The sequence below is a fragment of the Gymnoscopelus braueri genome (genome assembly GCF_963280865.1).
Source record: "Gymnoscopelus braueri genome assembly, chromosome: 21".
NCBI lineage: Eukaryota > Metazoa > Chordata > Actinopteri > Myctophiformes > Myctophidae > Gymnoscopelus > Gymnoscopelus braueri.
The window spans coordinates 29078871-29094881 of NC_137623.1; the positions used below are offsets into that span (position 1 = coordinate 29078871).

The following is a 16011-nucleotide window of genomic DNA, read 5'->3' on the forward strand; positions in this document are numbered from 1 at the left end:
TGTCATATGCACCTTTCTCATAGAGTCACTTTAATCATGATGATTTCCTTAATTCTTGGGCCAATTCTGCCAACATTTCTAAAACTTTTTTGAAAATAGGTGATCTACAAGCTCACAACACATTACATTGCGACGTATTTGTAAATCCGCTATTTTTTAATAGCTGAAAATTAAAATAGGACTTAAGCGTTTCACCTGCTGCTCATGTTGCTGGGGACCCCCTCAAAGATCCCGGGGGTCCCCAGACCACACCTTGAGAACCACCGGTCCTCTGATGGACACATTTTACACTCTTACGCATCTTTAAAAGATAAACAATACCTCTGACACACAGCGCTGTCTGTAAGTCAGCAATGGAGTTACATACTGTAACAGCTGCTCAGACTCAACATAATCATGTCTGCTTCCCCCCATGTGCTATGTCTTCACTTTGTCTCTCACCCCTCTCCTGTTTTCTGTTGTCTCTCTCTCTCTCTCTCTCTCTCTCTCTCTCTCTCTCTCTCTCTCTCTCTCTCTCTCTCTCTCTCTCTCTCTCTCTCTCTCTCTCTCTCTCTCTCTCTCTCTCTCGCTCTCTCTCTCTCTCTCTCTCAGGTGGTCTACCCATGAGAAAGCAGTGGGTTCCCTGGCACGTCGCCTGGGGTTCACCCAGGTGTCTCTGTCCAGTGAGGTCATGCCCATGGTGCGGGCAGTGCCACGTGGCTACACGGTGTGTGCCGACGCCTATCTCACCCCAAAGATCCGGCAGTACTTGAAAGGCTTCTCCTCCGGCTTCAAGGGTGCCCTGAAGGTGTGTGTGCTGTGTGTTTTTATGGAGATATGTCTGCGTTACCACCTACCAGCAAACCCATTCATATCTTAGAGGGCAGGGCGACTTCGTCTACATTATATTTGAACCTGAATCATATCATTCTGTTGCGAGGAGGACATTTAAATAGCGGAAATAACACTGTGTGCTTGAAAATCTCCAGCCTATATAAAATGGTGCATTTCAACACAGATAAAAAGTGACATAATTATATTCATTATATTTGTGTTGGGCTGTGATGATATTGCAAGTGGACCCCCATATAATTGGCAAAACACTACGATTTTAGTGATAATATTAATATTAAAAAGATTAATGTAAACAAAAATGTTATACCGATAAATAGGAACTTAAAGTACACCATTGCACCAGTACACCATCAAAATGAACACGCTCTGAAAATGCATGCAGCCCACCCATCCCACCACTTAACACACGGCAGCCTTCTCTTTGCAGTGAAATAACCACCTCTCTCCCCCCTTCTCTCCTCCTCCCAGGATGTTGATGTGCTCTTCATGCAGTCCGACGGGGGGCTGACTCCCATGGATCAGTTCTGCGGCTCTCGGGCCGTCCTCTCCGGCCCAGCAGGGGGCGTGGTGGGTTATGCAATCACCTCCTACAGCCAGACGAACAAGAGGCCTGTCATCGGCTTCGACATGGGTGGTAAGAAAAACAACGTATCGGAGGGATATTATTACACGCACAGAACACCCGTATATGAATATAATTTGAACCTTGACTGCCCCAAAACCCCACAATACTCAGCATGGACTGTTACAAATTAAACTTAACCAGTATCCTTCAAAGAATAGTTGTAGATATTTAAAGTATGGTTATTTAGAAAAAGGTTCAAAAGACTTTTATATGTAATATAGGTATAGATTTTGCTATCAAAGTTCAGATATTCCTTTTCCCTGACTCTCTGGTTCGCCCCCAGGCACTTCCACCGACGTGAGTCGCTACGCGGGCCAGTATGAGCACGTGTTTGAGGCCACCACAGCAGGGGTGACACTGCAAGCCCCCCAGCTGGACATCAACACTGTGGCTGCTGGCGGAGGTTCACGCCTCTTCTTCAGGTTAGTGCAAGAGGGATGATGATGAGGGTCAACCTACCAAGGTCAACTTGTTGGTCAAGGCCTCAGTGGGTATACAGCACTGCCAAATGCTTGAACTTTTAACTTTGAAATGTTTTGTAGTTTTTGAGATATTAAACATTTGAAACTTAAGTGGTAAAACTTTGGCACCTCCCTACTCCTTCATACTTTCACCTAGAAACTTGATTCACAATTAAACAATACAACCTTACTGTGGACATGCACGCTTGAGATTTTTACTTTGAAATAATCTGTTTTATTTAATTTTAAGCTTTTTTCTTTTTGCCTGTTTGCAGTCATGTTACTTCAACATGCTTTAACTTACAGACTCTATTTCAACTTACAAATGTTGAGCTGTCTTAGGACTTAGAACTACTTTTGGAGATATCCCACATGTGGTATTTTCAGCTCAGCGAATCCATTAAAGAAACACCCCACTCAACTTTTTGCTCATCAACATGTATGGTTCTCAGTGTTAGAAAATAATAAAGTAGGCCTACTACATTTACATTGCATGAACGTGATGAGTAATTTCCCCAAAATAATTAATTATTTAATTAATAATTAAGGCACTTGGCTAATGCACTTTACAAAAAAAAGTTCACACAATCTCTCTCACACTCTCTCATTGTGTTTGCTGTGTTTCAGGTCTGGGTTGTTTGTGGTGGGCCCAGAGTCTGCAGGTGCTCATCCTGGTCCTGCCTGCTACAGAAAAGGTGACAGATCTTCTCTCACTTCCTCACACTCTCCTTTGTTTGTGTCACACTGTTTCCTTCTCCTATCAATGCTTCTTTGCTTGTATTAACTTCTTTTCATTTGAAGGACCCCCAGTTTGGTACGGCCACAGACCCCCATAACTCTGAGAGTGTACAAATTTGTACGCTCTTGGGGTGGTTAATTTCTACCACTTTGTCAGATTAAAATCAATGAACATTTAGAATCTGGTCTTGCTAGAGAAAGGCTTCAAACCGGCCTATAACTCAAGATTCAATTTCTAATCTGTCTCGAACTCTAGTTCCATCATGACATAAAGTTGTTTTTGTGCATGATATTTCTAGGTGGCCCTCTGACTGTGACAGATGCTAACTTAGCCCTGGGGAGGCTTCTCCCTTCCTTCTTCCCTCGAATCTTTGGGCCCGGAGAGAATGAACCCCTGTCACTGGAGGAAACCATGAAGCACTTCCGCCTTCTTACCCAGGAGATCAACCACTTCCTGTCTTCTAAACAATCACAGGTACCAAAATGTGTTAGAAAATACATAGCTGTAATGATGTATTTCTGATGCATGGCTTATTTAACTCATTCACTGCCAGAGTAAATAAATAAATAAAGCCCAGACTGCCAGCGATTTTTCGACTTTAGTCACAGAATATTTATCTCTAGTATGATCGATCTCCTGATGGTTGCTAATCACGGAGGGTTTCATTGTGCTTCTGTGAAAAGAAAAGAAAAAGTAATCGCGACCTCCCGTTTGCTTGTCATACGCCGTTGAAAATAGCATGTCTCGCCAAAAAATACATAGTAAAACACAGGAGCCGAGATACAGAATATTTCCCAAATACTTTAACCAGGAAGTGAATGGCGCAGTAAATCTTTGGATCACGTTATCTCCTGGTTCTGTGTGCAAAAAAAAAAAAAGATGTCATTGGCAGTGAATAAGTTAATTTAGCATTGACGAAATTCAAATATGTACTGGATAGCAGCAATGTTCATTTCAGAGATTTTACATGTGGTGCAATATGATAGTCATTGATTAAGTAATTAATTAATTCATTCATTCATTTCAGGCTAACACCAATGGGGCTGGCCACTCGCACAAAAGCAGAGATCTAGGCAGCCGTTCAGAGATGACTGTGGAGGAGGTTGCCATGGGATTCGTTCGTGTTGCTAACGAGGCCATGTGCAGGCCAATCAGAGCTCTGACACAGGTACATAGTTTGGGTGTTGATGTTTTAGTTGGAAATAGCAATTAGGGCTGCAACTTGTATTTTCAATATATCTGAATATGTTTTAAATGTTTTGAAATGTTTTGCCTATAATGACATGCCCAAAATAGGGATTGATTCAATTATTCAATTATTATGTTTTATAATCGATTAGTTAGATTTACTGTTACACATCTAATAGCAGTACTGCACTGATCTATCTTTGTCCTGGTTGAATTCATACTTGCCGTTACAAAACTGGCCTTACAAAAATAAGTAGAGTCTGCACACTGGAAATGCTGCAAAAAGCTCCGCTGCATTTTTATTGCGTCAACGTTTTGATCCCAAGGCACACGTGGACTTGTCTCGCCCCTTTTGGTACAACGTTTTTGTCACAGCATTTGAAAACCACTGCTCTCAACTCACTCTCCCAGTGTCTCTCTCTCTCTCCATCTTCTGTCTCTCCCTGTCTTTCCCGCCATGTCTCCCTGCAGGCTAAGGGACACGACACGGCCCAGCATGTGTTGGCGTGTTTCGGGGGAGCAGGTGGACAGCATGCGTGCGCTATTGCGCGGGCCCTGGGGATGAAGACTGTGTTCATTCATAAGTAAGGGGCTGTGTCCTGCATGTACAGTACAACATGTACTGTACTGTACTGTATGTGTGAATGGGAATGAAGACTGTGTTCATTCATAAGTAAGGGGCTGCATGCATGTACAGTACAACATGTACTGGACTGTACTGTATAACATGTACTGTACTGTATTGTATGTGTGAATGGGAATGAAGACTGTGTTCATTCATAAGTACGGGGCTGCATGCATGTACAGTACAACATGTACTGGACTGTATGTCTGTATGAGAAGGAACGTGACAGGTGTTGAATCCAGCAGAACAGTGCGTGAGAACGGGTGTGCTTGGCTGGAGTTATTAGTAAATATGACCATCTGGGACATGTGCCCAACGGACACATGCATGTTGTATAGGCCCTGTTGTTCAGTGATATATCACTGACAGGTGGCTGGAAATACTCTGTGTGTGTGTGTGTGTGTGTGTGTGTGTGTGTGTGTGTGTGTGGGGGGGGGGGGGTGTGTGGGTGTGTGGGTGCTTCTTTTGTTAGCTCCACTTTGCTTTTGTACATTTACTCAAGTACAGTAACATTTTTAAGTACTTTACTTGAGTATTTCCATTTTCTAATACTTCTCAGGGGCAAATATTGTGCTTTTTACTCACAATTATTTGACGCTTTGGTTTCTTTGGATCATTAATAATCTACCCAGCAGCACATAAAGTAATTACAATCAGCCTCACCTTTACATGCATTACTAATTACTAATAAATCTTTGTGTTTTGCCATTTATTTGGTGGCCCACTTGGTTGAGAACCACTGTTATAGGGTTAAAAGAAAAGAAACCAATGCTGAAACATTCAGAGTTGTTCTTCCCCCTGTGGTTGCAGGTACAGTGGCGTGCTGTCAGCTTACGGCCTGGCGCTGGCTGACGTGGTGGAGGAGGTGCAGGAGCCGTGCTCCCTGCAGTACGAGCAGCGCTCCTTCCACCAGCTGGACCGCAGGGTGGAGCTGCTGTCGCACCGCTGCCGGGACACGCTCCACGCACGGGGCTTCCACAGGTACCAGCACACACACACACACACACGTTCCACAGGTACCAGCACCCACACACACACACGTTCCACAGGACCCACACAAACGCTGCTGTAGGGCAGCGGCACGTGGCTTCCACAGGTACCAGCACCCACACACCGACACACGCTGCTGTAGGGCAGCTGTTGCCAAAGGTTTTCATGTGAAAGGACCCCCAAGTTGATTTGTTTTTGGCTGTGGGACCCCATTTTAAAAGACTTTGTGCCAGGAACGATGCAAGTTGGGAATGCATGCCCCACCCGGTATTGCAATACCCGTTATAGCTGTTGTGCCTACATTGTCAGAGTACCAGTTTTACCTGTCTGTCGGTGTCCCTTTTATGCCCATATATGGAGGTCCCTGATGTCCATGGCATGTCCATATATGGGAATATCGGTCGATCGGCGGTTTTGGTAAACCGGAAGATTTACATAAGAGAAGATTTGTCAGCCGAAAAAAATAAATAGGGTTTTTAAACTGGTCCTTGTTTTTCTGGGAGCCTCCTGGAACCCCCTCAAGGACCCCTGGGGGTCCCCAGACCCCACTTTGAGAATTGGTGCTGTAGGGTTATGAATAACGTGATGTGATTGCACGGCCGAATGAAGGTCATAGAGATACGCACACAGAGATAGATGAACACTACATTCTTGCATACTTGAAGGGTCATGGATTTGCAACATTATTCCTGTATAATTATTGTAGGGCTAATATTCCATTTACTGCCAGAAAACTGAGCAGTTTCAAATCTGTGATTGTGAAAACTATAACATTAATCTTACAAAATCTGAGGTTTTAGTGTTGGGTCCACCCCTCACCACAGTCCAGACAGAAAATGACCTTCGCTACTACCTTCTAATCTAAAACACTTTCAATCCTGACCTCACTCTTGAACATTCCATCCAATCCAATCATTTCTCTCCATATCCAATCTGGGAACCTGTTCGGGTTTAACTCCTCCCCTTTTCAATCCACTTCCTTTCGGGTGCTTCTGTGTTTATTCCTACTAACTTTACATGTTTCTGGCAGTAGCCTTGACAGATTCTTTCTGCTGTTAGCAGAATCTGTCTTGAGAGATTAGTCCATATCTGATCTGATGAAAGTTATTCATGCTTTTTTTTCATCACACCTAGTAACTAAGTACATTTTACTCAAGTACTCAGGGCCGGCCGCTGCTATAAGCAATATAAGCGGTCGCTTAGGGCCACAACCACAGGGGGGGCCACATCCATTATTTTATTTCTTTAGCGTTATATTGTTAGTATGCAATAAAAAAATGACATAATGATTTTATAACGGGGGTGTTTGGGGGGGCACCAAAAAAAGTCTCGCTTAGGGCCACGAAAATCCTTTTTCTTTATTTACAGCTTACAGCTTGTTGATCGGCTACCTTTGTCATACAACAAAATAGAGTACAAATTGACCCCAAAAGAAATATCGAGATTCTGCCCGACACCAACGATATGTCAGATAATGTCCAGTCCCCAGGGTGACTGGACATATGAAGACATTGAGCATGTCTGTGACCATATCTCTTCTTCTCCTCTCAGCTCTCAGATCACCACTGAGGTGTTTCTCCACCTGCGTTATGAAGGCACCGACTGCGCTCTCATGGTTACCGCCGACGGTTACCCCAGCAACACCCATTCCTGCGTATCTGGTGACTTCCGCACAGCCTTCACCAAACGGTGAGTTCCTGTGTGTACGCTTGTACAAAGACATTTCAAAAATAGCTAACGAGTGAAAATAGCAGATCTACAAGCTCACAATGCGCCACGATGTGATGTTGCGGGTTTTGCACAACACTATATAACAAAGTACAAAAGTGGTTAATCAGACTAATGAATTTAGTTGATTCTAAAAATCAATGATTTTTGTTTCTTGTCAATTTGTTGATATAAAAAAACACACAACTTTATTATTTGATTAATCGAATAAGTAACCGATAGAATAATCACTAAGAAAATAATTAATAGCTGCAGACCTAGTACCATCATGTTAATATTTCATTGATCCAATTAGTATTTTTCTTGATTAGGTGATAATGTTACACTAGCCTCCATTCAGTGATTCTTTCTCATTTACACTGCTCATGTTCTCCCATCACCTTTATCACATGCATCTCTCCCTCCCGCTGTCTGTCTGTCTGTCTGTCTGTCTGTCTGTCTGTGTCTTTTTCTCTCTGCAGCTATCTGAAGGAGTTTGGTTTCACCATCCCAGACAGAGCCATCATGGTGGATGACATCAGAGTGAGGGGTTCCGGGAAGTCTGGCATTAAATCTGTCTCTGAGGCAAACAAGGGATACGGACAAGCCAAACCTGTCACGGTACAGTCAGCTTGTCCTACGTGTTTGGCATTAACCATTTAAGCCCTATTCAAAACCTTTCAAAAATACACCATCTACAAGCTCTCACATTTACATAATACATGGTAACAACATTGATTATCGATATATATATATTTTTTTAAATCTAACTAAAAGCAATCCTGTGTTATTCATTTACTCAATACATTAAAGGGATATTTCATTTTCAAACATGTTTGGGGTCATTTTGACGTCTACTCAGGCTTTTGTGAGCACCCCACACAGTTTTTAAGTTACTTGATTCAGTATTTAGATATTTGATATTCATTTTATCAGACACGCCACCTTCCTACAGTATATAAACCCATTGTAACTTCAAACTCCATTTTAACCATGATAGATTCATCAGAAACACCCGTCCTTGGTTCTGTTGACTGATATTGTCCTTCTAATACATGAGGGGGGCGTGTTTTTTTAAGAACCTTTTTATATTATAATTTTTTTTTAAATCCTCAAAAGATTATAAAAGATAAATGTAATTAAATAAAAAGTAATTGAACAAACACGGCCCCCTCACGCACTAGAAGGCCAATATCAGTCACCAGAACCAAGGACGGTGTTTTCAATGAGTCTAACATCATTAAAATGGAATTTGAAGTTACAATGGGTTTTTATAGGAAGGTGGTGTGTTTGATAAAATGAATATCAAATATCTAAAAACTGAATCAAGCAACTTGAAAGCTGTCTGGGGTTCTCACAAAAGCCAGAGTAGACGTTAGAATTACCGAAACGCATGTTTGAAGTGAAATATCCCTTTTAAGAGTAATCAGGGTTCCTTGAGGGGGTTCCAAAAGGACCCTTACCGGTCTGTATTAACTCAGAGGGTGTACAAATGGACCCTTACGGTTACATTTGTACACTCTCGGATTTATGTTAAAAGTTTTGAGAATCGCTATGATACAATATTCATGTATTATTCATTTACGCTCATATCCGCAGATGACCAGATGTTACTTTGAGGATGGGTACCTGGAGACCAGTGTGCATTTATGGGAGGAGTTGCAGTGTGGTCACACTATCACGGGACCAGCCATTATTATTGATAAGAACAGGTGAGCATTACCCAATGATGTGACCAGCTGGGATTATCCTGGCCCCGGTCACATGACATCAAACGAAACAGACCTGTTATTTGTTAGTGAGAAACCATGAATTTTTTTTACTGCGCAGAGACCCAGGCTCAACCAGCACAATTTCCTGGGTTGAGTCCCCAGCTGGTTGGTCAGGGCACCTGTTCAGCATTGAGGGGATCTGTGAGAGAGGTAGCGTGAACCAGAGCATTCATTACACTCTCCCAGTGAAACTCCTCCGGGTGTAAAGAAGCAGCGTAGTAGTGAGTGACTGACTATGTTTGTTTCAGAGGTGGCATGTGGTTGTCTGACATGGATATGGGGAATTGGCAATGATGAAATTGGGTAGAAACTGAAGATTAGACAGAGGATGCCCTGAGCGGCTAAACGCAGCGTACTGTCTTTGACTCTCGTCCCTATCATCCTCTATTGGGACAGATCATGTCCCAATGATCTATACATGTTCTGTTCTCTAATCCCTCAGCACCATCCTGGTGGAGCCGTGCTGCCAGGCCCAGCTGACTGCGGGGGGTGATGTGTGCATGACGGTGGCCTCCGACCCGTACTGTGTCCTGGGAACTGAACTCAACACAGTCCAGCTGTCCATATTCTCACACCGCTTTATGAGCATCGCAGGTCAGCGGCTACTAGTAACACATGCTAACTGTATGGAATATCAAAACCCTGTTTGACGGTCATTGTCATTAGTAGCCTTTGTGGCACCCCCTATGGGTGGAAGAGACATCGCTTTTGGGACCCTCAATGTGTGATTCAAATTTGGTACAGATCGTATACAGGCCCCTCCCGCAAACAAAATCATAGCCAATCGGAACGGAATCAGAAAAATCTGAGACATACGCCTTGATCACATGACTCCAGAGAGAATGAGAATCAGACTACAGTATGCTTTGAATTTTGATCGGCAGGAATGTCAAGTATACACAGTGAGTTGTAGTTAGGAGGATAAACATGTCAGCCTACAGCTGCACAAGGGCAACTGTGGCTCAGGAGATATAGTGACCACCTTGGAGCCTGAAGGTTCCTGGTTCGATCCCTGTCACCTCCTGGCTTCATGTCGAAGTATCCTTGAGCAAAACACTGAACCCCTAATTGCTCCCGATGAGCAGGTTCTCAAAGAAATAGTTAAGCAATTTAGATAAAAGACGCTGTAGAAATGCAGACCATTCACCACCTCTTCCTGTTTACAGAACAGATGGGCCGGGTTCTCCAGAGAACGTCCATCTCTACCAACATCAAGGAGCGCCTGGACTTCTCCTGCGCTGTGTTTGGACCGGATGGTGGACTGGTGTCCAACGCCCCACATATCCCTGTTCACCTGGGAGCCATGCAGGAGACTGTTCAGTACCAGGTACGTAGTGTGTATGCATAAATGTGCATGCGTATGAAGTGCTGTAATTGGCCTGGAGGGATAGACAATTTGAGCATTTAGCAGATGTTCTTATCCAGAGCGACTTACAATAAGCAAGGTAATCGCGTACATAGAATGCAGAGAGACAATGTAGCGCCTCAAGGAAGTAAGATCCCAGGTAAACCAAGAACCTAGCATCAGTCTAAACAATATGCTATCGAAATAAAATGGTATATTTCCATAATGGAGTATATGCTCCATTGTAGCCATATGTTGGTCAATCGCTAGCATCAATCAAGGCAGAGTTCATGAATGGCATCTCATCCGCCGTTTTGGGTTGTTTTGTTTTACACAAACTGCAGCCTGTGTGCATGCATGCACTCACACTTTGAAACACCATGTGTTCTATTCTCTTGTCCTCTCTGTGTGCAGATCAGAGTTTTGGGGAACACTCTGAAAGAAGGTGATGTGATTCTGAGTAACCACCCTTGTGCCGGAGGCAGCCACCTTCCTGACCTCACCGTCATCACCCCGGTCAGTGTCTCTCTCTCTCTCTCTCTCTCTCTCTGTCTCTCTCGCTCTCTCTATTCAAAGGGGCTTAATTGGCATGAGAAAACATACGTTTACATACGTGGAACAAAACAGTTAATCTCACCCCTTCTTTCTCCTGGAAATGCTGATTTCTGTCTGCTCAAAGGCTTTCCTTTCCATTCTCTTCCCTTCTACCCCCTCTCCAAGAGCCTGCTCCCCATTTAACTGCACTATGTCTCCTGCATAACATTTCCCTGTTCCCTCCTGATAACCATCTTTAATTGCCATCTCTCCCCAGGTGTTTAGAAAAGAAGTGAGTGGTGCAGTGTTCTTTGTGGCCAGCAGAGGGCACCATGCGGACATTGGGGGGATCACACCTGGCTCTATGCCCCCCCACTCCACCTCCCTGCAGCAGGAGGGGGCCGTGTTCATCTCCTTCAAACTGGTCACTGGAGGGGTCTTCCAGGAGGAAGGTACTGTAACCCACAAAAACCCACAGGACGCTGCTTTTCTTCTGCTCCAAATTTATGAATACAGACGTTCTCTCTGACCGTGCACAGACGCACACGAGCGCACGAGCACCCTATATACATTGTACATAGGGTGACCAGACGTCCCGGTTTGGCCAGGCTTGGCTTGAACAGTTGCGCGCAATACGCGTGTGTGGACGCTTTTTTGGTGGGTTCGGTGTGCAAGAAAGTGGTTCTCAAACTTTTTTATGTCAAGGACCCCCAAATTAATATGTATTTGGCAGGGACCCCCATACAATATTTATGTTGTTAAATGTTTCCAAAACATAAAAACCTTTTCACATTTTGTTCAAGATTATAATATTTATTATAATTTTTTTTTTTATAGCAGATCGACAAGCTCATCATTTGCATAACGAGTAAATTGGGGAGAAAATAAAACAAAAAAATAATAAAATAAACATTTGATCAGAAAATGTAACTTTGGGGGAGGCCTCCGGAAACGCTGCATTCGCTTCAGATATTATGATTGGTAAACAATACGGGTGTAACAATACTTTTTAACAACGATACCATACCATACGTATCATGATACTTGGTTGTCGATACGATACATGAACGATACGGGTTCATTTAGAACGATACGATACGATTCAATGATTTAAAATCAATATAGTAACCATTTACCAATGTCACGGGCCAGTTGGGTTGTCATTAGCACCAGTTTCGAGAGCCAGAGGAAATTCTGCACTCTCCGCAATCACATTTACCGTGAAGTACAGGCCTCTGTGGAGATACTGATCTCACTGCGAAATGCTGCACACATTGCAAAGAGCATAGATTAACCATGAGACTGCAGGCAGACTTTCTGTGGACTTTAGAGACTTCAGACAAGTCAGACCTTCTGTGATTTGTGTAAATCCCAAGAATCCACGGTATCTGAGGAATGCTGACTTAAAGAAACATTGCATTAGCATCACCATGACTCTGTGAAAACGGTGTGGGGTCTTTGGTGCTCTCTAGGGGTGCAACAGTAAATGGAACTAATTGATTTCATTGATTGTAAATAAAATAATACATTTTTTTTAAATTACAATTTTTGGGTGAAAATATGAAAATTGGCTTTTGTTTTCTTTAAACTTTTTTTTAATTAGCGAAAATTGCCAATTGTAGATTGGCTATTTTTGTGTGATACTGTTATACAACGAAGTATAAAATAAGAAAAAAGGTTACAAAAAAACAAAAAAAAGTAACTAAAGTATCAAATGTTTTTGTAAAAAGTAATTAATTACTAAATTAATAAAGCAACTAAATTAACTACAGTATTTATTCTAAAGTAGCTGATCTACAAGCTCACAACTGTTTTTTTTTTGTTTTTTTTACCCCCTTCCTTTCACTTCTTCCTCCTTTCCTCCTGTTCCTTCCTGTCTCCTCTCCATCATATCAGCTGTAACTGAAGCTCTCATGGCTCCGGCCCAGCACCCCGGCTGCTCCGGGACAAGGAATCTCCATGACAACCTGTCGGACCTGCGGGCTCAGGTGGCGGCCAATCAGAGAGGCAGCCAGCTGGTGGGGGAGTTGATTGACAGCTATGGGCTGGCTGTGGTCCAGGCCTACATGGGTTACATACAGGTGAGAAGGGTTTGGGTCAGCCTCTCACATGTTTGCTATGTGTGTGTAATAGCACTGCTGTCTTTGTGAGACCCAAATACACGGTAAATGGTGTATTTATATTGTGTGTGTGTGTGTGTGTGTGTGTGTGTGTGTCAGAGTAATGCAGAGCTGGCTGTCAGAGACATGCTGAAAGACTTTGCCCGTCGGTGGCGGAAACAGACCGGCTCCTTGGAGGTGGAGTCAGAGGATCACATGGACGACGGAACACCAATCAGATTGCGGGTCCAGATCAACGAGGAAGAGGTGGGCGGGGCTAATCTTGTCTCGATAACAAAAAACACGATTCTTCTGCCAGATGTGATTCAAACAGTGTTTAAACCATGGCTCTTCAACAGTTGGGCCGTCAAATCTTTGTGTGATAGGAACAATTATTTTGTTTGTTTCGTTTTTACATTAACCACTTGAACCATAGAAGAATCCCTGCAGATCTATATTCGCGCTGGGACGCTTTGTGAGCTTGTAGATCGGCTATTTTCAGCAAAGAAATTAGGTGTAGAGGGAAAAAAGAGTGTTAAAGTGGTTGAATGTCTGAAAATGCACATTAACATGAGTCCATCATTTTTTTTAAATGTTGTAAACAAACCAACAGTAATTTACATAGCACTGATGATAGTGCTGTAAATGAAGTCTATGAAGCTATCTATGAAATCTATGAAAAGGTTAATCTGCAACTCAATTTTATACAAATTATAGTGGGGGTCCCTGCTTTATCTCTCTTAGTTACAGGGTTCTTGGCCTGAAAATAATGTTGAAAACCCCTGGTTTAAACTATAAATTGACATGATGGAAGAAACCAGCTAAGGTGGTTTTATGCAAGTGTCAAGTGCTTCTGTCCGGGGATCTCCAGGGGGCTATTTTCGATTTTTTTTTGAAAAATGGCAGTGTACAAATTAATTTGGGGGTCCTTGGCATTAAAATGTGTTAGCAGTTCAGAATGAATGTAATGTATGTTATGTCCCTGTCACCCTGCAGGGCAGTGCAGTGTTTGACTTCACAGGAACAGGCACAGAGGTGTGGGGCAACTGCAACGCTCCCCGGGCCATCACGCTGTCCGCTCTGATCTACTGCCTGCGCTGCATGGTGGGCCAGGATATCCCCCTCAACCAGGTACAGCTGCTACCAGGGGCCCATCTACGACCGCGGTAGCACCAGATGCACCAGACGTGTGTCAGACACATCACAGTAGTGAAATACATTGGAGTCAATGAGAGCTGGCTGAACCAGCTTGTGAACAAACACTATTTCTGAACAATTGCGTCCTTTGTCAGCTAATCGGTTCGGGAATATAAAATTAGACATAGTGCAGGTTGTTTTCTAATCACTTGTTTTCTAATCACTTGTTTTTCGATGCACAAGCGCCGAACAGCGCCATGTATCATTTCTGGCTCAGCAGTATCGCAAGATTTGGTTGTCAATGATCGACAGTCTCGCGATACTTTGGCACGTTCTGAAACGTACTATGTGCTCTTTAGATAACTCAATAACATTATATAGTGCACACATCGAAAAGCAACTGTTATTTTCCTGGGCTGAGTAATTTACAAAGGTTGCAGTCGTTCAGAAATAGGGTTTGTTCATAAGCTGGTCCTCTTGGCTCTCATTGACACAAATGTATTCCACCGAATTCCAATATGGAACAATAAAAATGTTAATCAAAATAAAAGTAATATAATATATGACTCTTGATACAAAGTCATACGTAATATAATATTATAACTTCTTAAAGGAGTAATAAGTGATAAGTAACACATTACTTTCCTAAGTAATATTGCCCAACACTGGCCCCGAGTAGGCCAGGCGCCGGTCTAGTAATATCCGATATATCCAGATCGTGGACATAATACAGACAAATACAATGTAATAATTTTGGGGTCCTTGACATGAAAAAGTTTGAGAAACACTGCCCTAGGCAGTAGACACGATGGTGAACACATGCTGTGTTTTTAAAGAGGGAGAGTGGTTAGTCATCGTCCTTTTTGTACCGGTAGTTTGTTTGATTTGATTAAGATTAGCAAAGTAGGGCTGAGGCACGGTGGCGCAGTCGGTAGCGCTGTCGCCTCACAGCTAGAAGGTCCTGGGTTCGATTCCCGCCGGGGACGCTGTGGGCGCTGGGGGCGTGTCTTCTCCTCCGCGTCATCAGCGCCCATACCCTAGGTGGGGTTGGCGAAAGGGCCTACTCTGTGTGGAGTTTGCATGTTCTCCCCGTGTCTCCTAGGGTAGTTAATACCCTCACAAAAACATGTAGTAATCCTGGTCGCTATACCGCCTCCCCCATGACAGCCGGGGCGCCTGATGGAGGGGAAGGGAACTGGTTGGAATAACGTGTTCCTTCCACACGCTACGTCCAACCAGGGAAACTCCCCCCTGTCAGGTGACAAGAAGGTCAGTTGGCTCTCATGCCTGAAGGAAGCATGAGCTCGGCCCTGGCCTCCCTACTGTGGGGGACTGGTGTAGTGCTGGTGTAGGGCTGGTGTAGCGCCCAGGATCACTTAGGAAATTGGCACCGGGTGAAAAATATGGGTTACAAAAATCGCGGGATAAAAAAAATTAGAATAAAAAAAAAAGATTAGCAAAGTAGCAAAGCTGAGAGGGAAGGCGTAGAGGGAGCAATTTGTAACAATGTTTCAAAAATTGCTTTGAAAGTAAAGTTTATCATTATTATTATTATGGCCACCTCTGTGCTTTTGTCTACTTTCTACTTTGCTTTCTTCTTCTTCTTTCTAAATTGAGCTGATGGCTTTGAACTTTTCAAAACATAATAAGGACAATCAGACAGATAATTTAAAAGCTTTCTATAAAAAACATACCTCTATACTTATCTGTCTCCTTTCCTCTTTGCCTTGAAATTGCTTTCATGGCTTTGAACTTTCCATTGGCACAGACCGGTAGCCTGGCATTGCCAGACTGATCACGTGGGATCACTCACAAGTTCCTCCACCGTAGAGGAACTTGTGAGTGATCCCTCGTGATCAGTCAGACAACAGACCGGGTGTGCGTGCGTGTGTGATTATCTATGGCCTATTTTATTATTGTCAATACACGTTTATACACAGCAAAAGACAATGCAT

The 16011-nt window shown here is 43.3% G+C and overlaps 1 protein-coding gene across 1 annotated transcript in view; it reads left to right on the forward strand.

Annotated features, from left to right (window-relative positions):
- The window catches only part of LOC308077189 (5-oxoprolinase-like), a 28998-nt gene that overhangs the window by 6969 nt on the left and 6018 nt on the right, over positions 1-16011 (forward strand). Inside the window, exons 6-23 of the mRNA XM_080417787.1 lie at positions 592-787; positions 1303-1468; positions 1743-1881; positions 2548-2615; positions 2958-3133; positions 3687-3827; positions 4319-4431; positions 5283-5453; positions 7014-7151; positions 7652-7790; positions 8769-8881; positions 9384-9535; positions 10108-10268; positions 10701-10802; positions 11098-11272; positions 12717-12901; positions 13040-13186; positions 13916-14050. Of these exons, the coding sequence (XP_080273913.1) occupies positions 592-787; positions 1303-1468; positions 1743-1881; positions 2548-2615; positions 2958-3133; positions 3687-3827; positions 4319-4431; positions 5283-5453; positions 7014-7151; positions 7652-7790; positions 8769-8881; positions 9384-9535; positions 10108-10268; positions 10701-10802; positions 11098-11272; positions 12717-12901; positions 13040-13186; positions 13916-14050 (2617 nt within the window). The remainder of the gene's footprint in view (positions 1-591; positions 788-1302; positions 1469-1742; positions 1882-2547; positions 2616-2957; positions 3134-3686; positions 3828-4318; positions 4432-5282; positions 5454-7013; positions 7152-7651; positions 7791-8768; positions 8882-9383; positions 9536-10107; positions 10269-10700; positions 10803-11097; positions 11273-12716; positions 12902-13039; positions 13187-13915; positions 14051-16011) is intronic.